General features: G+C 42.3%; 1 protein-coding gene across 7 annotated transcripts in view; it reads left to right on the top strand.

Moving 5' to 3' along the window:
- The first annotated feature begins 4,292 nt into the window (after window positions 1–4,292).
- LOC115023757 (solute carrier family 24 member 2) overlaps window positions 4,293–27,826 on the top strand; it is a 38,024-nt gene continuing 14,490 nt past the window's right edge. For 2 of the 7 annotated variants that reach the window (XM_029454982.1, XM_029454979.1), the window contains exons 1-5: window positions 4,293–4,586; window positions 5,640–6,703; window positions 22,373–22,420; window positions 24,171–24,279; window positions 27,176–27,190. In XM_029454982.1, coding sequence (XP_029310842.1) covers window positions 5,813–6,703; window positions 22,373–22,420; window positions 24,171–24,279; window positions 27,176–27,190 — 1,063 coding nt within the window. In that variant the 5' untranslated portion in view covers window positions 4,293–4,586; window positions 5,640–5,812. The remainder of the gene's footprint in view (window positions 4,587–5,639; window positions 6,704–22,372; window positions 22,421–24,170; window positions 24,280–27,175; window positions 27,191–27,826) is intronic. The other 5 variants (XM_029454980.1, XM_029454981.1, XM_029454985.1 and 2 more) reach the window with 5 other exon arrangements.

The following is a 27,826-nucleotide window of genomic DNA, read 5'->3' as shown; positions in this document are numbered from 1 at the left end:
CGTACAGCGTGCAGGAGAAACTCTGATGTTTAACCTTTGAATCAGAGGAGATGGTTTTAATCCACCTCTGTGGAGAATTCTTCTGCTGAACCAAGAACACTGAAGGAATCTAAACTGACTGCAGTGACGGCATTAAATGCCACCAAACTCCGTCTTTTGTTATTGTTTTGATTGAGGGACCCCGAGTGGCAGAAAATGTCATATTTTGCATTTAATTAATAAAAATATTAATTTTCCCACTAGGATTTATTTTGTTCAGAGCAGAGAATATTTAGAAACCAGTTTTTAAACCATCACAAAGAGAAACTCTGGGACATTAAACACAGTATTCCAAAACAATGCAATAATACAACATTTCACAGTAAAGCAGGAGAAGAGTCGGGTCTCACTTTCACACTCTGATCTAATCAGTCCAGCACTCAGTGATCAGACCTGCCTCTGGATTATCAATGTATTAATCTCTGTAAAGCTACTGATGAATATTACCGTCCACCCCTGATGTTCAGCGACAAATGGACTCTCCCACTTTACCTTTTGAACAATCTTGCTTTTGTGTTATAACTCGGACCATTTGTCTTTGGAATTCATTAACTCAGCTGTTTTAAGAGCCTCATTGATTCACTATTTACCATCCGAGCATCCCATTGGTGCCCGTTTCCATTTTGTTTTGCTGACTGCTTTTTCCTAAGGGGCAGGTGGTCTGCCTGTCCAAGCCTCTTTGTACAGACTTGTGCTGGTGGTGATGGGGGGGGGGGGGGGGGGGTTGCTAATATGAGGCTTTCAACATCTAATCCGGAGCAAGTCTCTTAGAAAAGGCTTATCTTGGGACTCTCTAATTTCACAGCTTTCCTCATCTGCAGGACCAAACTGCTTTTAGTTATGAACAAAACCGACTTGTTTAATGGAGCTGATTCAATACCTTGCTTCAGTCAATTGTCCTTCACCCTTCACTGGAAAAACCTGCTTGGTTATCATCATCCTATCTACCCCCCCCCCCCCCCCCCCCCCCCCCCCACTGCCCCTGCCCCATTGCTGACAAATCCATACAACTATGTGGGACACAAAGGCTCGGATTTAGCTGCCGGGCCAAAGCGAGGGTGGGCTGGGTGGGGGGCAGGGCCAGCATGGAAATTTCTGTTGTTTTTGTCAGAGCACATATTTCAGACAAATCAAAACAACTGCCTCCATCCATCACCCCTCCAAACCCCCTTCCTCTCCACCACAACCCACATGACCTGTGACCAGTCATCACTTTTATGCAGCCAGATCAGGAGCGGTCGGCGCGGCCGTGTGGAGGAGAGGCTGCGTGTGCACTGGGGGCCATTGTTAAAAAAAGAGCTGACAAGGGTCTGGATTGGATCTCATTTGATAGGCAAAAATATTGACAGATCTAATCTGAAGAGCTGAGGTCACATGCTCAGAGTACACTTTATGATGATGAGGTGTCCGGATCAGATGCATGTGTTCATAAAGGTATCATTTTAAACAAATCGATCAGATACTGTGGCAGCCCGTACTCTGCTGTACAGTCACCAACGTTTGGATTTACGATCACATTTCCCTGTGAGCAGGTGTAGCCACAAGGTCGACACCTGAACTGAAGCCCAACTTGACTTATGCAAATAGATAGAAAGGCCTGCTGTATTTTGTTGGCATGGCATCATAAGTTTTCTCACGTTGTTTGCTCAAACTGTTAAATTCATGTGTGTTTGTTTGATTTATAAAACATTTAGAAGGTGCCCATCAAAATATAGAGACATACTTGAATATCTTATTCCCAACCCCCTAAAAAAGATTTCATTTACTATAATAGTATTTGTACGGCACTTCCATAAAGTCTGGGGGGAAGTGATCAGTTTTGAAGCAGCAGAGGTCCTGAATTTGGATGTGAAAAGTTTGGATGAAGCACTTTATTATAATTGGGCCACTTCTTGCCCTCTGAAGTCTCAAGCCGAGAGTAGTAGTTGTTTTGCAAACTACAGAAGACATTCTGCAGCTCCTGAGTGGTACTCCTCATGTCGAGCAGACTGAACGTCATGAAATCGATAGAATGTCCCTTTAAGATACTTGGTATATTCATTACTCACCCTGTGTTTCCTTCAATTACTGAGGAAACCTTGGTCTGTATGACAAAATGGAGAAAAGTCTTAATGAACAAATACATGCATTTTAGCTAAAAGCTTACTAGATAAATCACTTCCTCATGAGTACTGAGTACAGTGGAAGTGTTTTTTAGAGTACGGTTTGTTCTCAGTTTCTGGATTCTTCCTTCACTGTGGAGGCAGGTGCGTAATTAATATACAAATGATCATTTTGGGGTTGAAGTATTCCTTTAATTCTGCAGTTTGGACAGTTGGTTCAGCAGCTGATGATCAGTAGATGATGGATCCTACTTACGTGTCCATTCACCATCAAACCCTCATTTTAATCAGCCACCAGTTTGTTCTTTTGGATAAACTAGGGACTGGTGGGTGAGGAAGCCCAGTGCTAGTGAGACAAACTCAATCACTTTGCAACAAAATGAGTTGTCTTCTTATTGACTTATAGACAAAAGCTGTATTATTTAATTACATATCAGAGGACACTCAAAGTTTTTTTTTTTATGCCAAATCAGCTAATTAAGTGTGAACACTATGAACCAATAAGACACAGCGGATAGTCATCACAAAACATCTGACTATTGATAATGTGAGGAAACTCAAGTCAATGCTGTCGGCCTGTGTGTTTCCTGTTAGGTAACAAGAGTACAGTGAGGAGGGGGCAATCAATGAGGTCAGTGAATCATGATTTATTATACAGCAGCAGGCCATTAGTGTCACACATGAATAGAGATTGCGTGTCTGCGTTTAGTTTGGCCTGTCGACTAATGCTAAGTGGTTGCGTGGCTTTATTTGACATACGGGGGAAACATGGCGTCCCGGGGGGCTGCAGGATGATGGTTGTGTCAGATAAAGGCTTTGTATTGGTCAACATAGTCACTTAAAGTGTACGTGACCTTTTAATATTTACTCTCCCATTTGGTATTGGAACCAAAAATGTTTAAAAATCAATCAAGATATTAAAGTAATAGTTCAATAATTTGAGATGAGAAAATCGAAACCTCTCTCGTTCAACATGGCGCTGGAGCTGTTAGCTTAGCTTAGCATCAAGACTGGAAACCGCGAGCCGGGCGCCGTTAAAAATGTTAAATCCTGTTTGTTTAATCTGTACGAGGGATGACAATGATCAGACAAAATTTATATCATTATGTATTATTCCGATAATGAAATTATAGCCTATAAATTATCAGATGAGCTAATGAATTTAATGAGTTTACTCAACACGCGCAGCAGTTACACATACACTACAGTAGGTGGCAGTTTGCAGCTTTTACAGTTGGTTTGCAATCGACCAATAAACAAGAAGAAGAAGAAGAAGAAGAAGAAGAAGAAGAAGAAGAAGAAACACGCTGACGAGAGAGCCACGTTTTTAAGTGCTTTACTAGAAAAACATTTGAACGTTTGAAGATTGTTGTGTAACAATAGTGATGTCAGATTCGGTCTGAGCTCGGGAATAGTAAATCATCCCTCTCTGCTCTCTACTACTTCTTAACCTCAGATGTGCATAAACTACAGGTTATGAGCTTCTTTTTAAAATACAAAAATGTGTGGAAAAAATCCATATACAATGTACAATATATCTGTACAAAAACTGAAGTGCATAAAGAAACACTCCCAAGAAATAGTCCCTCACACAACCCCAGAAATGATCAAACATTTTGGTTTTATAATTAGACTACAGCGATCTTTATATGTGCCCGGCTGGCTCCCTGTTTTTAATCTTTAATCTTTCATTTATAAGATGCTGCTGTTACAGCTTCATATTGAACACATGAGAGCAGTATCCATCCTCTGAAGAAACTAATACGCACATTTTTTTTTTTTTTTATAAACCTTTGAAATGAAATATACTCTAAGTGAGAAGATAACTAATGTGTGTGTGGGGGGGGGGGGTCAATGATGCTGCGCCTTAAATTGCAGTGTTATCTTGGAGAAAGGGATCCACCACGTGCATATAACCTTGAAATGACCTAAGGCGTACACATGAGTGTGCTGAAGCACATCCACCTGTTCCGTCATCAGAGGGATAAAACAAAGAAATCAGTGGAAATGCTGCCTTTGCTGTGTAACCACGGCAACTCCTCCCTCAAAATGCAACATCACCAAAGCCCCCACCGCGTGGAGCGAGCAGGGAAGGATGCGCTGTCTGCCGCTTACCTGGCTTTATTAAAAAATCAAGCGGTTCACGTGGTCAGCCCAGCCCAGCACAATATCCTGCTACATTAGCAAGGTATTTTCGACCCGGGGATTTTTTTTTCTCCCCTCATCCGAGACGGGAGGGATGCTGCTGCTGCTGCTGTGAGGGAGAGAGGTGAGCGCAGTTGGAAAAGCATTTTTTTTCTCTCCTCCAAAGCTCCTCCTCTGTCGTTGGAGAGCAGAGACTGGTCACATTTTTTTTGCTCAATGAGAGCAAAAGGGCACGGGAGAGGATTTCCTAATTTCAACCTGCTGATGTGCCGTGCGGCTGTTTTCTCGCCTCTGTCAAAGGTAAGGCATGCTTCCGTCTGCAGCCTCTCCACGCGTCATGCGCCTCGCCGGGGAAACTAATGTTGGGCTGTTGTGGTCGGAGATGATCCAGCTGAAAGGGCGAAGGCATTATTGAAGGGCAGACAGGGAAAAGAGTTGTCAGTGTGGAACTGCCACCTCACATAGGCAGTGCAGCTTAAAGGCAGCAGGCTGCGCATCATAGAAAAGTCAAACCGGTCAGGATTTGTGTTTTTATGTGCGTTTACCTGAGCAGCAGCGTCCTAGCGTTAACCATTTGCACTGACTGCAGCCAAGTGATGTCCGTAAACCGTCGGCCTTCACGTTTCGTGATATTTTCTCAGGTAAAAACAGCAGGTTTCACATTTTTGACTGCAAGTTGTCGCAATTAACAAATAGTTAAATCAGCAGAATCATCTGCACAGACGAGTTTCTCTCTGCGGTTTGAATTATTTAAAATTGTGAATTACTGTGTGTGTGTGTGTGTGTGTGTGTGTGTGTGTGTGTGTGTGTGTAAAATCACTGAATGCACCTAATGGTATGCAGCTTATGTAAGTGGCCACATAATGACCACGGTGGACTATCTCACTTAAATGACACTTAAAAGTTCAAAGTTGTTATTAATTCGTGATTTATTTTTTCTATAAAATATATTGTGTCTTAATATATAGAGATTTCTGAGTGCTATGAGGTAATACTGAGAACATGGGAGGATATTTTGAGAACATTTTCTTTAACATGCCTACTAACACTGAATATCCAGATGAAGCTTTAGTATTAGTCCTGATTTGTAGCCAACTTCTCCACAGCAACAATGATCATTAGTTAACGTGATTATATTGTTTACATTACTTTTCTTTTAGAAATTCATATAAAAAAAGGTTTTGAGAATCTGTGTTGATGAAATGACGAAGCAGAATCTTAAAACAAACCTTTACTCGATAAGCAAACAGCCTTTTTTAATTTGATTGTACTTTGATGTTCATTTTTACACACTTGAGTTTCTTTCTTGGTTTAATAATTAATGTTCTACATTCTGTTGACATTGTCCCACAGAGGCTAATATGAAGACATCATTAGGCAAACCAGACCCTGGAAAGCATCTACAATCTTTCCACCTCATTTGAAACTGAAGACGACATCATGCATTGTCTCCGGTAAAGCTGCTCCCCGCTCTCCCCTCTTCCGACCCAGCCATTGAGAGTGAGGACGCCACACGCTGCTCAGACATGGGTTCAGATCAACTCTGCATGGATTCACTAGAGAGAAGGCCCGTGTCGGGCGCAGCCTGTAGGCGGCAGGCCTACCGGTTACTGCGGAAAAAGCTGAGGCCAGTGCGAATCTTAGGGTTCGTCCTCAGCCTGGTGGTCCTAAGTGCTGTCTCCTTCAGTGCCTTGACCTGGAGCTCAGGTGGTTTCAGTGAGCCGGTGCTCCCCCAGGAGTCGGCCCCCCACAGGACTCTACTTTCAACACAAAACCAGAGGGACGCCAATGTGTCAGCCGACATGCCCCTAGCCATGAAATCTACAGCAAATAGCAACGACAGCCATGGGGATTACCCGCCAGACCTTTTCACCCTTAATGAGAGGCGCCAAGGAGCAGTGGCCCTCCACATGTTCGGCATGATCTACATGTTCATTGCCTTAGCCATAGTGTGCGACGAGTTCTTTGTCCCAGCGCTGACAGTGATCACGGAGAAGCTGACCATTTCAGATGATGTAGCGGGCGCCACCTTCATGGCGGCTGGCGGCTCAGCCCCGGAGCTCTTCACCTCCATCATCGGCGTCTTCATCTCGCACAGCAACGTGGGCATCGGGACCATCGTGGGCTCGGCCGTCTTCAACATCCTCTTTGTGATCGGGATGTGCGCCATCTTCTCCAAGGAGATCCTCAACCTGACATGGTGGCCCCTCTTCCGCGACGTCTCCTTCTACATCCTGGATCTGATCATGCTCATCATCTTCTTCCTGGATAACTTCATCTCCATTTGGGAAAGTATCACGCTGCTCTCAGCCTACGCCGCCTACGTGATCTTCATGAAGTGCAACAGCACAGTTGAGAGATTTGTCAAAGGTTGCATGAACAAGAACCAAGTGGTAGAAGTAGAAGTACAGCCCAAGGTGAGTTGGTTTCTTGATCTGTATTATTTCCCTCCCTCTCCCCTTCACCCCCATCTCCTCTGAAAATACAATCTTATATGAGATGTCAGACTATGAGGTGTGCAGTAATGAGTTTTAGTATTTTGTCTGATAGAAAGGATCTTCCATATTCTCCTCTGGCATAGAGACTCTCATTCCTTTTACACATATCATGCCGCTGATTTGTTCGGCTTATTGTGAAGAATTCAGTTTGTTTTTGGAGACATGCTTTTAATTCTTCATCTTGTTTTCGTTCTCATCAACCTAATGAGCTTTTTCAAACCAGACCTCACAGATAGATTCAATATGCAACAAGGGATGTGAAGCACATGTTCTATGAGGCTGATTCATGGCATACATGCTCGTCAGTATGGAGTATTTCCAAAAACTGAACGGACTGTTGTGCATTAATGTACCGGTAGTTGAATCGATGCTGCACAGGGCTGGCATACAGTACTCCACTGTGGGATTAATAAAACAAATGTGTAATTCTGGGTTAAGCTCTACAAATTGTGTCCCGGTCTGACAAACAAATCCCTTGGAAAATCTCAAGAGCTATTTTTTCCACGTTAAAGATTTCCCACAACAATGCTGTATTTAAATAGTGGCATTAACATGTGGTCCACATGCGGCACGCTGCTATAGACCACATGGCTTCAGCATCGCTGCAGCTGTCTTCTTACTTCAGTGCAATATTTTACTTTAGCACAAACGGTGAATACTCCACAGATAAAATATAAATCATTGTGTTACTTCACATAACATTCGGCCCCTCAATGACACTTGAGGGCAACAGACACTGCAGTGCAATTTGATACCGGTGTACAGATTATCCAGACGGATTTAGATTTCTTTGTGACATGAGATGGAAATGAATTTGTGCAAAAGTTGTATTGTAAAGCTTTAATTAAATTGGGATTTATTCTAAGTACATAAAGGATATTTAAACGGCAGGTTTCACATTGCGGGGGGCTCTAGAAGAAGCCGACATCGCCATTTAATTTGCAGTGTTTTAACCAAAATGCTTAAATTAAAGGCTCTCAATTTAAAAATACAGCATAACAATTATTATTATCTATAGCTCCTGCTCTGCCACACTAATCTTATTTAGTGCTTCTGTGCAAGAAAAGAGTGAGAACGGAGGTGCACAGGCTGAGTGCCAGAGAAGACTCAGGTGACCTTGAGCTGCAATGGATTCTGGGTACTTGGGCCAACAGAAGTGTGTGTGTGTGTGTGTGTGTGTGTGTGTGTGTGTGTGTGCGTGTGTGTGTGTGTGTGTGTGTGCGTGTGCGTGTGTGTGTGTGTGTGTGTGTGTGGGAAGGTACTTTTGGTGGGGGAATAAATGGTGGCAGATGAGTGGATCAAACCCCACCATCATGTCTCATCTCCTACGATGCTTATAAAAGATTCAGCCACTCCTCTCTATTGCATTATGGGTAACAATCTCAGGGCCGCACCGTGCTTTGAAAACATAGAATACATGAAATAAATGAATTAAACATGTACAACATTACAGTCTAAAGCTTATATTCGACTAGATGTAGGTTAACCTCTTTTTTTTTTTATACTCTGGGTTTAAAGGGTTAATAGAACCAGAAAGGCACAAATATTATTAGACTATAATCATCTAAACACCCTTTTTTTAATCAAGCTTTTTACACTTTGGGGACGTGTGTATTTCAAGACATGTGTGTTATTTTGAGATTTAATTGGCAATTTAGTGTGTGTGTGTGTGTGTGTGTGTGTGTGTGTGTGTGTGTGTGTGTGTGTGTGTGTGTGTGTGTGTGTGTGTGTGAATTCATACATGAGTAATGGAGAGTAAAACAGGAGCGAAAGGACAAGTGTCCTGCGAAATGTGATTGAGCATTCTGTGCCTTTTTATTGTCTTTCTATTTTTAAGTGACATTCTCTACTATGAACTGAGAGCAGCTTCTTTTTATTATAAGTTAATCATTGTTCACTGTTGTGCCTGAGCTCCAAGGTGTCCTTAATCCTGCGTAAAGTAGCGTTCAGATGGGAAGTATTGCATCGTAAGGACAATAGTGTTATTTGACGCCATGCCCTTGAACTAAACGTTGATTAAAATGGGCTTTCCTGAGATTATTGTATGCATTAGGATATTGGGACAACTCCATTGTGTGTTACATTGCTGCTACAGACACTAATCAGGTTATCGCTTCTATTCTAATGCATTGTGAAAAAAAAAGAAAACACGTTGTAAAACCAGGCCCCAACCTCCGGGCCACCAGGGGGTGAGCACACCAGATGACACCATGACCTGTCAATCACAAGGTCGCCCCGCTACTGACAAAACAAAGTCACATGTTTCCACTTCTCTCTTGATTTATTACCTCAGTAACATTTTCCTAATGAGTGTATGTCTCCATCTGTAAACGATGTTCCCATTAACAGTAAAATACATGATAAAGCAGCGTATGCTTGAGGGCGGGGCTACCTTGTGAGTGACAGGTCAATGCCCGTCTTTTCGTAATACAAATGTAACAAATGTTCTCAGTTTGTAGAAGTTAATTGTAACATTTTGGGTTCCTAAAAATGTCTTCGGTTGTACTTCGCCGCACCGTTTCGTACCACCGACGGACAAAAACCACGATGGCGGTGGCCAAAATGGCAAACTCGAGGCTTCAAAGCGGTAGTCCACAAACCAGAGGGGGTGATGTCATGGTGACTATGTCCACTTCTCATATACAGGTGTACAACTAAAATAAACGTGATATCACATTTGTCACCATCTGCGGCCGCTGCCTTTCATCTCACTACAGAACAGCTTTTACTGCGTTCTCTTTTTTTATTGACATGAAAAGTTTCTTTTGTGCAGCATGTTTGTTCTGCTCCTGGTAACATATAAATAGCCGGCTTTGTTTCTCTTATTTCCTTGAGAATAATGCCTGAGCTCCGAGGCAGAGCGTTAAATGGTGAGCTTTTCCATCATTTGACAGATCGGAGGTGTCATCTTTTTTGTTGCCTGTGGATAAGGTGTGACATCATCAATACAGCACCAACACAACTGTCACATCTAAGTGTGGATGCTATTTAAAGCTATTGTTTTACAGCAGTTCAATGTTCGGCCTCATCGATGTAATCTGCAATAATCTGTCAATCCAGTTAACACTACCATAAAGGCTCCAAATGCCATGCACTTAGACTGACTTGGAATTACAGCACAATAGGACAGCAAAGGAATCTCAGTTCATACATTTCACAGGAGGAGGAGGAGGAAGTTCACCTCGCATGGGGAGTGACAGCATGTTGGCATATTATCACACATTCAGCATTTTATCACACAATCAGCAGACACGAAGCAACAGTAGAGTCATGTTTCTGGCCACCCGATGACCCGATGTTTTTAGAGCTGTTTCAAAACAGCTGTGAACCAGATAGTAAAGTTTAAAACCAAAACAATGAGCTGAAAGACGATAAAACAAGAGATCAGTCGGGTAATAATAGTCTATGATTCACCAATATGAGCCAACACCAATATTTATGTAATCCTGCTTCAGTTCAGTTGATATCAGCGAGTGATATGTGATTTCATTAGTTATTATTGGTTTCTAAAACCTTTGTTTACCTAATGAGATCTTAGCTGCAGGTTAATCTCACATTAAGGGCACACTGCTTCAGAGTTGGGTCACCACCTCTGTAACACTGTGAGACTCAACCTGCAGACTGGCTGTATGTTCCCTCTCATCTATTTTTAATAACCCCGCTTGCAACCTCTCAATCATAAGGTAGCCACGCCCTAAAGCCTACTCTGCTTTATCGTCTGTTTTTATATAAATGGGAACACAATTTACTAAATGAACACCATACTGTGTTGAAGAAGACTTGAAACTACAGATTGAGACATAAACTTATCAGGAAAATGTTTATTGAGGTAATAAATCAAGCGAGAAGAACATTTTCTCATAGACTTCTATTCAATCTTTTTTTTGCACCAGTGGATTTGCCCCCTGCTGGATATTAGAAATAATGCAGGTTTAAGGCTCTTCCACATCTTTTCAGACCCGTAGGTTGCCCTTTGGGATTCAAACTGAGATCACACAGGCAAATACACGTTTAGAGGAATTATCATTATTTAAAAGTACTTATTTTGTACTCACTCAAGAGAAGAGGGCTACAGTGGCTCGTCTATAAAAGCATTGCAGTGTAATGTAATCCATGTAGGATCCCTGCAACAAATACTACCTCTGTGAAGCTTAAAGTCTTAATTTTTGAGGCCATAATTTATCTGTTTATGTTGTGTTTGACTGCAGTATATGTAGCGTGCTGGCTTTCTGACACATCTGTCATGTCAGTCCTTCCTCTGCATTACTGTCAAATGGTGACTACACTGTCATACATCTTGGCCCTGTCAGCTACGAGGGTTGTCAGGTCAAAAATGGCGTCCTTTAACTGTATCGCTGCTCGTTATTGTTGCATGTTCTCTTACAGTTAAGCTTCTTAGTCTGGTGAGGTTGTCAGTGACTTAAGAGTCGACTTGGGCCCATGCAGAAAGGACTGATTACAGACCACTAGTATGTGCAGTAAGGCCGAAGGAGGTCACTAACGCATGATGCCTTTTCAGCCCCATCTGAGCACCCACACACATTCAGTAAATCCTGACTGCACACACTGCAGAGATGCAGTTCAAGGTCGCAATAGAGCTCAAGGCTTGCAAGCTTGGAAGAACATGGCAGTGCAAGATGGAGGAGTATGAATATCACTCGCTCAAGGTTTTCCCTGCTTCAGCCATTTCTCACTAAGAACAGATGTGCGTGTGTGTGTGTGTGCGCGCGCGTGTGTGTGTGCTACAGTTGACAGTGCATGCTGATGGTGTCCCACTTACTGAAGCAATCATTTGTCCAAGCCTTTTCTTTTTCTTTCCGTGTGCAAAAAAACTGACCAGTAAGCCAATCAAAGCTTGCATCTGAACCACACCCCACGGTGAGTGCAACACGCTCTGGAACACGTTTCCTTTGAGCAGCTATTGTATCAGCGTTTACCTTTCTCGTTACAGAAAACACAAGCCCAGTCATTTTTATTTATGTAGCCCGATGTCACAAATGACAAATCTGCCTCAAGAGGTTTTATATTTACAGCACACACCCCGCCCCCCTCTGTCCTAGTGGGTAAGAACCCCCCCGTGCCCCCTCCTCAGGACCACCTGAACAGGCCGGCCTGGGCTTATCTTGTTATCTTGTGGCCTCTCTTATTGTTTGCCTGATGGACTGACTGGCTGCTTTTGAAAATACTGGCTGGGGCAGATCAGATTAACCAGCACTTTGTCCACGATGGCTTTATGAGAGACAGACTTCTACTTGTTACTAACGTCGTGACACAAAAGTCAGAGTTTGTCAGTAATGATAATGAAGTCATTTTAGTGTGACCACATCTGACAACACATCACACACAACTGGTAGACCAGCGAATAGCATCCTACATTAATAAGATACATCTGATTATGATTATAAATATATATGCGAGTCAGTTTTAGAATGAGCAAATGATTAATTCATTGTAAGACATCCAAGAAAGCAAATCAAAGTCTGCAGGTAAGATTCTGCATCCAACCACAATATCAGACGCCTGCTATGCTGCAGTGTTGGATAAGCCGGTGTGTATTGAGGCAGATGTTGGTTCTGCTGAGATGGAAGGTGCGACATCTGATGTATTACCAAGCTATAAATAGCGCCACAGAGGCGAGATCTTCCATCAGGATGTGCTTCAAAGATCACTTACAAAGCGGGTTCTGTTTGTGTTTCCTCCCTGTGCAGTTAGACGTTGGGGCACCAGTGCTGATGCTGTGCTGCTTCTGTATGTTCACACATGAAGCCCGGTGTTGAATGCTGCATATTGTGCTTTAAAAAACGTATTATTTATTCACTGCAATCCGAGTGAACTACCTCATACGTTATGATAGCAGGCTGCACTGCATGAACTCTGGCACTAGCTGTTTGAGCCCTGTGTGACGTGTTCATGGGATTATCCCCCATTATGATGGATGTCTACCTAATTTTCGGTAAAATCCAGATGTGCACTGCTGAACTCTTTAAAAAAAAAAAAAAAAAGATAAACTGCATGGCTTGAATAGACTCTGCTGTAATTAAAGCATTTGCCAGGCTAATTTCCAAGAAATGCTTTTGATACATCCATTTGTAATTACAGTAAAAGTATGGCTTGTACACTACCCATACACATCAGCCTCACTCTTAATGCTAGGCATGTACAGATTGTGGGCTGCTGTGATTGAAACAAATGTAATTACTTTTGGCAGGATCGTTTGTACGGTACGTGCCCTTGTCCTCGATTTGTGTATTTCTGTGAAAGCAATGAGCTTGTTTGTATCCTTTTTAAAAGGGGAGTTGTAGAAGTGACCTTGGTGACTGAAAAATAGGTCAAAGTCAATAATGCTTGTGTGGATTTCATGCAGGCCCAACGTTACTGAGGGAGGTAGGACCTGCAACATACAAGCGCTCTACAGTGAATACAGAAGCATCGGATAGTAGTGGGCAATAGTTTTATTGATGGTTTGATGCTAAGAAGCTGAGCTGCTGTGTGAAGGTTGTACATGCACATGGGTCTGCACACACCTCTGCAAACACATACAGTATATATACAGTATATATACACATCATATACCTACTCAAGGAGAAACAGTTCGTTATGGCGCTTGAGCTCCGACAGCAACAACAGAGCCAGAGTCCAATAATTTAAAAATAGAAAGCCTGCGACTTTGATCTCACCATGACGAAGAGGAGTCCAAGTTTTATCATCTGTTCCAGCTGTGGCTCCTTGTCTGAGGAGGGCGGGGGGGCCGCGAGCAGAGCCAGTGATTAGTTTTCCTGTTTTAGAGCTTCCACCGTATTGTTTGGCATTTAGACGGAGTCGACACAGATAACGGTATCGTACGGAATAAAGTAACCGGACAATCAAAACACAGTGTCGGGTTCTAGGGAACTCTGGTGGAGGGCTGTTGAGCCGGCGTCGCTTCTTTCACCGCCTCTCTTTTGTTGTCTACAATTATTCTGCGAGCTCTCTCGCCCGCCCTGCTTTTGTCCAAATTCAATTTAATTGCATTCAATGGTAATAATCGTGCAAACAAAGTTCCCATTTGCATCACAGGTGCTGCTGATGGCTGCTTCTACTGTCGTACTCCACCGGGCTATTGTACTGTATGGCTTCCCCTCCATTCTTATCAGAGTGGACAGCGGCTCTTCACGTAGAAGGTCACGCTGTCACTTATTACGGTGTTTGTCTTCTCATCAAAAGCATAATGCTGATCTTTTTATGGCTAAAATAATAAGCGTATTATTTTTGCCATTAAAAAAAGATCAGCATTATGCAAAGTAAAGCCGTTGTGAGTCGGTCTGTTTACACAACATAAATAAACGTGTACTTATCTTTTATCAATGTGCAAAAATATGGAATAAAGTCGGTACTATCTGCGTTAACTGCAATACTGTTGAGAGTGTGTGTTGTATTGATACCGAGCGTACTGGAGCACTTGAGCGTGTTTTCCAGTGGCGCTGTGTTAGCGCAGCGTGCTCAGGAGGACGGTGTGTCTGCGAATGCTCGTGCAAATTGTTGGTAGTGTTAACATCTTTTGCCGGCGCAGCACGTTTGCAAAGACGGCATATAACCTAATTTAAGTCCTTAGGCCTTCCGTCGACTGCATCTGGTTTAAATCCAAAATAATCCCACATAGCTGAGTTTGTATTCTTTTTGGCAACACGCTCTTCCATGATTGCATTCGCTGTGAATGACTTGTGGAGACCCCCCCCTGCTCCCTGCACATGTGCGTGTCGCACAAATACATGCGTGCATATATTGACATCAGTGCCCTGGAGTTGAAAACTCAGAGAGTAAATGTAAAGTTAAGCTAGCCGCAGCTCATCACACACTACATGCTTATGTTCAGTCACACTGAAGCCTCTCTGGTGCAGGACCACGGACAGCTCCAGCTCCACCTCACTGGTTCACTTTGAATATTAGTGGCTGCGATGCTGTGATACATTTCTTTTTGTTCAACCTCAGCTTCAGTCTTTTCTCTTCTGATTGTGTATTTAAGTGAAATGCAGTGGTGTCAATGTTCACCATCGCTCTGGGCATCAACGGCTACCCATAATATCTACAATTAGTCAAACAGAGTCGGAAAATCAAACATCTCTCGTCCTTGTTGTCCGTCTCACTCTGTGATTTCTTTAGTGACATGTATGAGTCATGCCTTCACATCGCTGAGGGTTACTTCTCCTCGTAGCGCTCTTCACACTCAAAGCAACGCTGAAACCACGAGATTGTTTAAAAGGACAAATCCCAAGTCATCCCATAAGTAACGGGTGTCGTCCTGAAATAGGTTACGCAGACAGTTGATGAAAGAGGCTACCTTAATCTAGCACCGGGGGCATAGACACGAAGTGCTGGTTCAAAGCTTCCACATGTTATGGGCCGCGCAGAGGGGTGGCTCTGAACAGGCACGGATCATTAAGCTGTCCGTCTTTAATGCTTAATGAGTGTATTTTGATGTGACCTAGACAGTCTGCATAGCTCTGGCTCCAGCTGTAACTCCTGTCTTCACTGGAGGACATTTCCATTTGATTTGTCCATTGTTTGCACCGGTGGGTGATTTCCTGAGACGAGCAGGTATCCAGATCACCAGATGAGCTGATGTGGTTCACATTATATTTTGCTGTAATCTATTTCCACACATGCACAACACACTAGCTCAAGGTCATGAAGGTTGAGGCCTACGTGTTTCCAGATATTGTATTTTAGTTCCCCGATACAAAGAAATTCTTGAAATAAGAGATTGTTGTTTTGCGTCCCAAGAGAGAGCCTGAAGGTGAAGCGTCGAGGCTCGCAAGAAACTGAAAGCCTTATCGATCAAGGGCTATTTTTAAAAGCGGGGTCGAATTAGCTAATGTAACTGCACTGTAACAGCATCATGTGAAGGACACTAAGATCTCTATCTGGTCGGTGTATGTAATGACACACACACCCGAGCGAGACGGACAGCGTGCATGTGTTTGGAGGGGGCCTTTCATAACTAACTCCTTCCTTGGGGGGATTTCTGACCCTCAACATCGGCCTCGCTAAGCTGCAGCAGCTGAACATTACATCAGCTCTGAGTTGTTGCTCATGTAATACCCGTCATTTGTGAGTTCCAGGGCGAGTGCTGGCGTGGTGATCTCACGGTGGCAGACATACCTGACATAAGAGAGTAAACTCTGAAAATGGAAGTGATTGCAATCAGACGGTCTCTAATGATCTAAGTAGAAAACGCTCTGGTGCTCAGCGAGTCTGCTGAAAGCCTCTCCTCCTCTGTTCTTGTCGAAGAGCATTACCATTTGTTATGTCCATGGCTGATGGAGGGATGATGCAAGAGGCTACACCTCAACCCCACCCCCGCTGAACACCAAGGTGACCTGAGAGGGCGTTATCAGCATATTATCTGTTTATGTGACGCGCTGACGTGACTCGCAAGCAGGAAGCTTCCTCTGCGAACTTCCACCTCCTCCAAGATGTCTTCTGTGTGGGACGTGAGCGTCTGCTGATCTGCTGACGATGCAACAAAACAACAAAGCGTGTCGGTGGTCAGGGTCATGTGATGGAGGCGCCAGACAGCTTAAATCAGAATACGTTGATGATGTACGCTTCGCTAATTAGAAGGGATGTCACGATCATCGATTCAATATCCTCGATGCAAAGTGAAAACATCGATACATATCGTCATCTTTAAGATGCGCCTTCATTTTGAACTGACAAACATTTGTACTGAAACGTGAGAAATATGGGACTTTATAGTTAACAGGAGTATTGTGTTTTTCATTTACATGTCTGGATGAGCGATGTCGATGTAAAGGTAACTGCTGTTAAATGAGCATCAGATATCGTGTCGCAGGCGCCTCAATCTAAACTGTATTATGACGGACTTTATGATATCAGCAAATATCATATTGTGAAGAAAGTTGTGACTTACACCCCTACTAATTAATATTTAAGTTGGATTTAATTGCAAAACTAAGATCATGGGGATTGAGTGGTGTTGGGAAGTCTTGTGTGATGAAACTAAATCAAAACTGGTCCATCAACTGAATCTTTGGACTGAAAATGATCATGACTGTAGACAGCACACGCAGTAAAACTCCTTCTAACGGACAACGCTTCCTGCTTCCATTTGCACCGGCAGAGAAGTCATGTGTTCAAAGACCCTGTCCCACAACAGCTGCAGCGTGCAGACCAGGATGCATTGCACATTAAGTCAAAAGGAAGTGTCAAAACGAGACCAGGCTGCAGAGCAAGCATGTTTACTTAGCCATTACCTTGAGCTCCTTATCATGTTACCAGTGAGTTCCTGTTCACTAATAACATTGACAACGATCTGAGAATCCAGGCGAACCTAATACAGCATCGTACTGAGTGTGGGTTTCAGTTTACAGGGGGAGGATAGCTGCAGCACAGACGCATCAGCTAGTGTGTGTGTGTGCGTGTGCGTGTGCGTGTGTGTGTGTGTGCGTGTACGTGTGCGTGTGCGTGTGCGTGTGTGTGTGTGTGTGTGTGTGTGTGTGTGTGTGTGTGCGCGCGCGCAGCTGGACTTCACAGCATGCTATATAATGTAAAGTTATCCATAATGTCATCTATGCATAGTTCATAAATACTAATTAAGTATTGTTAGCTAGAGGACACTAAGAGACAGAGAAGGAACTCTCATAGTTATGCATTGATGTACGCAAGAATACATCGTAGTGCTGGACAATATGACCAAAATCTTCTGTCCCGGTACAGAGCATTCATATCTGGATAGCGATATATATCACGATACAGCACGTTTTAAATAGTCTATGTAAAATAACCACACGGGAAAGGCTATTTTTTAATACTAACTTTATATGTATACATGTTAAGCTATACACTGACTCTGTTTACATGCAAGCACACAAACACAGAGTAATCAGATTAGGTCAATAGTTTGATTGAACTACACCGGGGTAATCCCATAAGCACAATGTTTGTGTTGAGGCACGCAGGAGTTGAGTGAATGAAGAAGATCCTGCACGCCGCTGTTGGAAAACACTACTGAATTTATTCAAACCAACATTTGAGTTCATTACTCTCCACAATCTTCTCAGACAAATTATCGTATTGAGTTATCGTCCAGCCCTGAAGGCAGAATAATCAACAATTCTACAGCGATACTGAGAACAGTGGAGCGTTTGTACTGTTACAGTGTAGACATGTTATCACTATAACCAATACTCGGAAAAAGGCCGGACTGCCCAGTCGCCTCAGGGCGACGACTGCAGAGCCAGTGATTGATTTTAGTCTGGTCCCCCCTGTTGGGAAACTCTCCTCTCTGTGAACTGTCTGTCAGCATCAGGACCAGACAGCAGGACCAGTACTGATGCAGCTGAACCCAAAAAATAACTTCATCAAGCACAGTCGGCTCCTGCAGATTAACAGGAGAGGCCAGCTAAAAGAATCTGGGGCAGAGAGCTCCTGCAGGAGCACAGTGGACACGCTGCAGAATATAAATGCAGACTCCTGGAAGAAAACTTTAGTTCATTGTTTGCTACAATCTCAAAAACAAAGAACCGCGTTCAGCCTTTTGTTGTTCGCTGCGTGTGCAGATCAGAAGCGGCTCTGATCTGACGGGAACAACAAACTGCAGATTTGATCAGGTTTGCAGGAGGTCATTATTCTCCCTCTTGTATATGCTAAAACATTACGTGGCACATGTACAATCTAAATGTAATGTGGGGAGTAAATCAGTCTTGGAACATTATTATTATTATTAACTCATGATTCAGTAACTTTACAAGCACATGGAGCACTGGGGGGGGGGGGGGGGGGGGGGGGGGTGACAAACATGTCTTGTTCCTGATCAAACAGCTTTGGGTGATTTACATTTCCGTTAAATGACAGTGCAGTTTATATTCCCCTATATGACTCCCAAAAGCCTGAGTCTGAGTCTGATTGGCTCATGAGAGGGGGGAGTAAGAGGAAGCAATTTTGGCTTAGTCCTGGTGAGCATTGCCTTGTGGGAAATCAGCGTTGTGGCAGCTCCTGTAATTAGTTCTGCTTGTTAGAAAAATGAAGGGGTTACTAATTAGCAAGTGGATGGCTTCTTGACTTGTTGTGCATCTTTTCCCTCCTTTCCTTGAAGATCATCATTATCGTCTCCAAGCAAAAGGGGGAAGAAGGGGAGCGAGAGATGCTCAGTCGTGCTGCTCAACAGTTTAGCTCTCACACGAGGAATCTAGATGGACAAATCTCGAAGGGTGTTCTGTCATGCTCTGACAGACAGACTGCCTACTGTTAGCACGTGCAGGCGAACGCCTGGAGCTCTGCAAGATTTCACTTTGCAAGTTGGCTTAACAAGACGAGCAGTCAGCTTTTCCACATATCTTTACACACACACAGGCGCTCAGATTGTTTATTTATAGCACATCTAGTACAACATGTAAGAATTTATCATGCAAGAAACGTCAGATCGACGGTAATGTAACTTTTATCACAACACGCTTCCGTCTGCTTAATTCTTGGTTTCTGCACATTATTATTCTTTCCTTGTGACAAACACTAAAATACACCGTCGAGGGTTTGTCACGAACAGTCCGTGTGTAACCAAGTGTAACTTTGACGAAAGTGACTCCAATGATGCTACAGAACGGTTTGAAACTTTAACATTCAAATTCTAAATGAACATGCGAATGCTGCACAGCCTTTATTTTGTGCATGTCACTTCCTTGTGTTTGAACCTGGTATTTGTGCACAGCTGCAGATAAAGATTAAGCTCCACTAATGTTATTAGTAGAAATGTCAGTGGTGGCATGTACACAGTATAGACTATATATAATATATGTTATCATTTCCAGAGTTCACATGATTTTATTTCACCAAATGTTTCTGCGTCAATCCATGTTCGGTGTTATATCCAGTAAAGAAAGTTGATTTAATAAAAAAAGACTTTAATCCAATGAATGACTTTGTACGAGGGTGATGATGTCATAAAATATGACGACAGACTTGCAAAGCTTCATTCGAAATGCTGAATAAAAAAGGATCCCGAGACGTTTCCTACTTTCACATAATCCACATTTAGATTCCCTGCAAACTTTCAGCAAAGCAAGAAAAAGGAAATGAAGTGGAAGCAATACAGAAAGTGGCTCATACGATTTATAAAATGTAATGATTGCTGTTATCACAATGCATTACATATCCAGGGTATATTAAAGAGCATATTAAGGATTTTAAAGGATCAAACAGCGATGATGGATTTAATCAAACAAGAAAAAAGAAAAGCTTTTATTCTCCTGTTTGGTTTGGATGTCGAAGCATAAAGGAAATGCAAATGAAACGTATCCAGAAATAGACTCTTTTGTGCTCTCAGATTGAAGACCGCTGATGTTTGAAAGTCAGGACTTCCAGTTCTGCTTTCAGCATTTCACCAGATTCTTCTGAATCCCCCCGCCCATTTAAGCTGTTGGCAATTTGAGTGGTGAAAGCGGAAGTATTTCTGCATGATGTCACACTCTCCATCGATAATTCTCCGTAACACGGCGTTACATGCATGCGGCTGCAGAGGGACATTTATCTCCCTCAGCTGATCCGCTTCCAAGAATGATCCTGATGGAACATTACGTAAGAGCTGGAAGGCAGAGCTGCTGGTATTAGAGAAACACACAAACTGCAGAGAACATACTAATCTCCCTATGTGATTATTAGTCATAATATTTAACGCTGGCTTAATGAGCGACCCACAGCTTAATCTCTATCTGGCACATTCACCTGCTCTCTCCTAACCCTCCTGACTTTGAGAGGGGTGATAGGGAGTTAAATAGAATAATTATACCTCAAGTGTGCAGGGAATTACCCAGAAGATATGGAACTCGGGGGGGAAATGAGGTTATAGTAGAAGAGCTCTGTGTAAAATGTCAGGATTAGCAAACTTTTCTTTTGGCAAATGTTTAATTTCTGTAATTATTCTGTAGCTACACAGAAGCAAACCTAATGTATGGTAAATTATGGGCACACTGAAATGTTTCTCTTCTTTCAAGTTCAATTGAATTTGATTTAGTAATTTTATTTTGCTATAATCAACAAAAGGAGCCATGAACATGAAGTTGGGACTGATGTTGACACCTCGCTCCTCCTTCCTTCTCCGTATCAAGAGAGCAGACATTCAACGCGGCGTCACTTAGCGTGCACACCACTGGGTTGACAGTCTGAAGGCTCTTACAATGTGTATGTTTTGCCATGAATTATTGAAACACTCACAAGATCAAACTGGATAATGTCGAGCATTTCATTTTGTATTGTGCATTGTGCACTTTATCAACACACACCAGCGCCTCCGCATCGCAACATGTCTGTCTGAAAACTATGTAGGCTGTGAACAAAGCCTTAATATTCAAAGATCTGAACAAAAGCTCTGTGTTTGTTCCTCGAAACAAAGGCCGTGACACACATACACACACACACGCACACATTTTTGGAGATGAGGCGAGCGCACTACAGTCAGGCAGTTGGTGAAAGGCTTTTGAAAATAGATGTTACAGTACGGCATGCGGCCTGCTGAGAATGATGGCAGAGAATTGAATGATTGTTAAAAGACTGGAGTCACTTTGAGATGCAAAGTTATCACATTCAAACTGGCAGCACTGAGCTGCACAAAGGACCAAGCTTTAGAGTTTTTAGGCCACTCGGTCCAACACTTTGTCATTTTTTAATAGAAACTGTATACTAGTGTGCGTTAGAGGTGCTTGTAGGATGCTGGTGCCAGGCTCGCTGTTTCCTCTAGTGCAGTGTTTCTAGAACATACACATACATAATAATTTACCCTGTCAAATATATATATATATATATATATATATAAAGAAGAAAGCCTACATAAAGAGGTACAATACAGCGTTGCCCCATCAGTGTCTGATCATTGCTTTGTCCGTTTTTTGTGGGAAACATTATTCTTCACTTCTATCTCAGTGTTCAGCTGCATTGCTGCTACGTTTCAATCACAAACACGTGTCCTTCAACATGGAGGCTTCCTGTCCACGCTGAACAAACCTAATAGTTAACGTGACTGCGTTTGTCGCGGCGGTTGACAGTTTGCAGAGGTTAAAGATTGCATTAAAAATGGTTTATCAAGTATTTGAGAGTCTTTGTGCTAAGCTAAGCTAACTTCTTACTGTAGCTTCATATTTGGGCGTACCATAAAAGAGACATCAATCTTTTGATCGTTCTACTCTTGGCAACGATGTGAAATGTTTTTCTCAAAAACTATTTAATATTTTCTTTTTCTTTCTTGTTAAAACATTAGTTTAATTCTAAAAGTGAAATCCTCTTCTGCCTCTTCACCTTCACTCCACTCCACTTTTACTTGACGTCCTTCACTCGCATGAAATTATATTTTTGAGTGAATTTCAAGGGAATCCAAGTCGACCGATCGTGCTCAGCTTGTAGTAAACAGGCCGAGCAGTCGGAGGAATGTGTCGCTCAAGTCTTGTCCACTTGCATCAGTCAGTCATCAGCGTCACTGTAATGTCTCTCTATCGTCTTCTCATCTTGTCTATGTAGTTGTGTGCGGCATGCTTCACATCTATGTCCTGTTTTCTCTTTCTCTCCCTCTCCCCCCTTCTACTTCTTCTTCTCTCTGTGTTGGATGAGAAGACAATTCCTACGACGCCAGAGGATGACAGCAAGTTGTCGGTAGGTCTGGTCTGATTGACACTCTTCTTCTCGTCTGCTTCTGTGTTTGTCCCAGTTTCTGTGTAGATGTAGCAGCACAACTTGTGTTTCTCCCCCCCATACTGTGAACAAGACATGTACACTGTTATCTCTAACCTTCAGCCTCCCCGTGTGCAGGGAGTAGCTCCCGTCTGTTTTCTGAAGCCTTGTTTCAACACTTACATTTTGCACGCAGCATGCAAAAGATAACCGAGGAAGAAGCATGCGATTAGGAAACCCACAACTCTTTTAACGCTGTTGTACTTCCTAAAAAGCATGCCAGAGTGTTAACCTTTCATCCGGACTGCAAAGGGAGGAGATAAAACCGAAGGAGAATCTTCAGGGTCGCACCGAGAAGCTCTGTGTCTCCCGTTCGCACCCATGTGGGAGTGTGAATTAGCACCTGACACCTCCTTGGCCTGCGTCAACTGCAGCCAGAGCCAGACTCAAACAGCTGCCGCCTGCAGCGCTGCATCGTTTCCCACAGTTCTCAAGTTCAGCTGCTGCAGTGACCTCGGCGAGGGTTGTTTTGGGAGGCAGAGCTCATAACTGAATGCCTCAACCCACAGGATCTGTGGTTCCACGAAGCGGAGGCACTTTATGATAGTTTTACTTTGTTGCAGGTTCCGCTTTGAGCTTTTATGCAAAGCAGGATTAGGAATCATATTCCAAACAGCTTGGATTAATAATAGCTCTCGTGAAGTGCTTACAACTGATGGTAACATGTGATTCATGACAGGAGTAAGAACTAGTGGTTGATAGTAGGAAACAGGTAAAAAGTCTTTCTATGACGCCGTGTGTATAATTCATTATGAACAAATTTATAATGCTAGAATCTGCTTATAGCTCTGTATAATTATAGTAATAAGCACATATTCATAATGCTGTATAACAATAATCACAACACACTATAAATCATTTTATAATTAACTATAAGTTTCATAATTGCTCATCACTTACTGACATAATAACGGCGTATTTTAATTCCCATAAAATGTTTTTAATGCATAATTATTCATGTTATAATCAATGCATTATGAGTTGTTTGTTTGCTTTAAGTGAAGTGAAAAATTATAATTATATCTCTGCAAGAACACAAAACGTTGTCAAATTCATTTGTACTTAAAGCAAACAATGACATCTTTGAATAACCTAATCACATTATTATGCATAATAACTGTTATTATAATCACAGTTATAATGCATAATAATAACAGTTATAATGCATAATAATAACAGTTATAATGCATAATAATAACAGTTATAATGCATTATAACTGTTATTATAATGCATAATAATAACAGTTATAATGCATTATAACTGTTATTATAATGCATAATAACTGTTATTATAATGCATTATAACTGTTATTATAATGCATTATAACTGTTATTATTATGCATTATAACTGTTATTATTATGCATTATAACTGTTATTATTATGCATTATAATAACAGTTATTATGCATTATAAGTGTTATTATTATGCATTATAATAACAGTTATTATGCATTATAATAACAGTTATTATGCATTATAAGTGTTATTATTATGCATTATAAGTGTTATTATAATGCATAATAACTGTTATTATAATGCATAATAACTGTTATTATTATGCATTATAACTGGGATTATAATACATTATTATGAACATGGGCGTCATAGGAAGTGTTACAAAAGTCTCTTCTCTCAGGATCTTTGATTGACACCTTGTTTGTCCTCTCACAGGCCAGGCCTCGGCTTCAGAGGGGGGGGAGTTCCGCCTCCCTGCACAACAGCCTGATGAGGAACAGCATCTTCCAGCTCATGATTCACACGTTGGATCCTTTAAGTGAAGGTAAGACAGTGAGACACACAGAGAACTCTTCTAACACGCAGGATGTACTGCACACTTCTTTTTACTGCCTGTAGTCGTCTTTGAGGATCTCGCCTTGCACTTGTCATCTTTCTTGCCTTTACCTCTTAAAATGACCTAAATCCTGTTTTCAGATGTACCAGAAATGTATGAAAACCAAAAATGTAAGATCTTTACTGTCATGAGCACATAAAAGATGTTCCTATCCTGAACTTGAGCTCACATTCTTGGCCGTGAATAACGGCACCGAGAATCCATATGGTGTTTTTGGGAACGTTTTTAATTCAGTCCACAGTCCAAACAGAAAATATATACTTTCATCCGTGCACAAGTTATGCACACCTTCAGGTCCAGTGTCTCCATCATTAACACTTTGTCTTTCCATCATCTATATGCAGAATTTATCCTTTCTTTTTTTTTACACGGTCGGTACAAGACGAGGCGAGGTCGGTGCTGAGTCAGAGGACAGCTGAGGTGGAAGATCATTTCCCTTTAATCCAAGATCAAGGCCTATTAGCTTAGCTAAAGGAAATGTAAAACGGCAGTGTCAGTGCTCGGCGCAGAGGATGAATATGTTAATACGTCGGGGGAGGTGCAAAGACGGAGAGAAAGAAAAAGTCACATTAACAGCAAACAGGCAACAGGGTTTGTTTAGCTTCAGTGAAAGGTCTTTGAATCTGAAGCATGATGAATCCTAATCCTTAAAATGAATAATATTATTCCTGTTTACTGTACAATTTGAGTTTGTATTCCTCTTTTCCCTTTTAGTTTCCATAGAAGTGCATTTACAGGTTATGTATCGGTGATACTAACATAGAAGAAGACCAACGAGCCATTAAGAAGCATAAAACAATTACCAGAGTAAATATTTCCCCTCTGGATGGGTGTGATCCCATTAGCAGACGTCTGCTCTGCAGTGAGGAGGCATCTCAGCTTTCTCCGAAAATGACTATTCATTCCTTGAAAGCCAAACCTAGAATGAGTCAGCTCAGGAAAGATTAATAAACTGTCACGAGCGGGGCTTAAAGTGCCCATTAACATGCATCAACTCTGAGTGTATTCATCTTTCCATCTCTGAGATTAAAATGTAAATGTGAGCCAGCTGAGGGAGTAGAAGTCTGTATGTCCAGTCGTATATGTACAAGAGAGCGTTGTAAATACTCCACCCGGCCGCACGCACTGATGATAGACGGAGATAGTTACTGCTTGTTTGACAGCATGAAGATTAAGAGACTGCACGCGCAGGTCTAAAGACTGGTTTGAGTTTGGGTTGAAGTAATGTCCAATGAATTTACTTTGTTCATGTTGGTTTTTAATCAGGGAAATTCTGCTTGAGTAGAAATGTGAGGATGTTAAACCAGATTTGAATGATGAGTCTTTTGGCAAATGACTGACTGAAATGAAGAACTACAGTGTGACATGACGCGAGGACTGACTTCACTACCAGACAGAACAGAAGCAACACTTTGGGCTTTTTACTTGAACATTTCCATGCAGCAGTGTTGGACGTTTTCACACGTTCAGCCAACATATAACGATAATTTTGCGTTTTAGAAGCATCACATGCCTCCCTCGTTTAAATAATTTCATTTTTCCAATAAAGGTCGGGCTCCTTCCGAGACGAGCGACATGTTCTATGCACATTTACTGATATCATTAATGCAAAGGAGCATTTTGTTGGTGAGCTAGTGGCGTGGAGAGAGGAGCCGCTGCATCCATCAAAGGCTGTGCTCCTTGTCCTTGCGTGCTCTTAGGCTTTCAGTGTAGCTCAGCGGGAGCAGGGGGTGGGGGGGGGAGCCGGTAGGACTCCATCCATACATTTTTTATAGGAATTTCTCAAAATAAAGTCGCCTGCGCTTCCGAGCCAAAGGAGAGTCTGAGGTTGTTTTGCCAGTGCCGGGAACTGGTTACACTTGTCAGACTCAGAGTGGGAAGTGTGTGTGCATGTGTGTGTGCGTGTGTGCGTGTGTGTGTGTGTGTGTGTGTGTGTGTGTGTGTGTGTGTAGGGCTTCTCCTGCCCCCGACGTGGTCGTTTCACCTCGTGACATCACAGCTGCCATTTATGGAGGTTTAGTTTCTGCAAGCACGGCCAGATGTTGCTTAGGCCAACATAATACTAAATACTTAATGCATGAAAAACCTTTGTGTGTGTGTGTGTGTGTGTGTGTGTGTGTGTGTGTGTGTGTGTGTGTGTGTGTGTGTGTGTGTGTGTGTGTGTGTTAAAGAAATAGACATTTTGTGAAATATGCTAATTCGCCTTCTTCCTGACCGTTAGATAATGAGTCATCATGTTTGCTGTTACTGGCAAGAATCTGACGTTACGATTCTAAATATTACCGTAAGCAAAGTGATGTTTGTGCATTTTTTGGGTCACAGTATAAAGAACACACCACAATAAGAGTTCAGTAAAGCAGTGGATCTTCTTACCTGCACACAACCCGGCCACATGTTTACACCTGTTTCAGACGAGAGTCAAGAAAAATATCACATAATTTTACCATGAAATATTTAACTAAAAATGTATTGTTCTGAAAACTCAAGTGGATTGCAGAGTCAACTATAACGACAGTAGTGAGCGATCTGACTTCATAATACCAAAGTGTATTAGTTCCATACAAGGGGGGGGTTAGTAAAATGGTCTTATTTTCTCTTTTACTACATCATCTCTCACCTCTGTGGGGCTGAAAGAAGAAGTGACGGCTACTTTTGAACTGTTTTATGATTCTTATGATTCTTATGGTATTTGTTTTCTCTGCGTCTCTGTCCAGCAGCGTTCAGCACGTGGATCAATGATTTAATGTACGCACTAAATATCACATGGATTTATCTTCTCTCTGTTTCTGTCTTCCTATCTCTCTTTCTTCTACTGTCCCCTCAGAATTTGCTGACTCTGGTGAGTTACTACTCTAATTTCTGTACCCCCCCTACCTCCCCACCTATCCCCCCCCCCCCTATCCCCCCCCAAAAAAAAAAGTTTGTTCTCATTCCAACAGCCTGGAGGAAACTCTTGCCCAACGTGTCCCCTCTGTAAACATTCCCCAGCGCCGCTGTGCTGTCTGTCAGTTCTGTACTGTCCGTCCCTGCAGACTCTCAAATGCCTCATTCTCTTCTGTGGATGTTTTCTCCCTAGAAACCCTCTGTGACCATTTCTGCATTGTTTTCCCCATCGTCCCTAATCCTCTCTCTCCTCTTATGAACCCCTTTGGCTCTAGCTGTGTGTTGTTGCTCTCTGTGAGACAGGCGGAGGCCCAAAAGGAGGGATTTTGAGTTTTTCCTGTCCGTGTTGTCCTCCAGCTCCTGCTTTGTGAAGGACTTTTACCCTGCGACAAAGATGGAGATTAAGGTCTCTCAACTTCACAACGTTTTTGCTTCGCTCATGATTTTCTGTATTGGGCAGATGGAGGGAAATTGTCAGCTGTTTTCTCAGTCTTCCTCACATGTCCTTCGTCAGGATTCAGAGTCAATAAGAGCTGGACAGAGCAATTAACTGCAGTGGACTAAAATGTTTTACAATTAGCTGTTCCCACCA

The sequence above is a fragment of the Cottoperca gobio genome, chromosome 18, assembly GCF_900634415.1.
Source record: "Cottoperca gobio chromosome 18, fCotGob3.1, whole genome shotgun sequence".
In the NCBI taxonomy this organism is placed as follows: Eukaryota; Metazoa; Chordata; class Actinopteri; order Perciformes; family Bovichtidae; genus Cottoperca; species Cottoperca gobio.
Note: the sequence above shows the minus strand (reverse complement) of the source record. Positions and strands in the feature narration are given on the sequence as shown.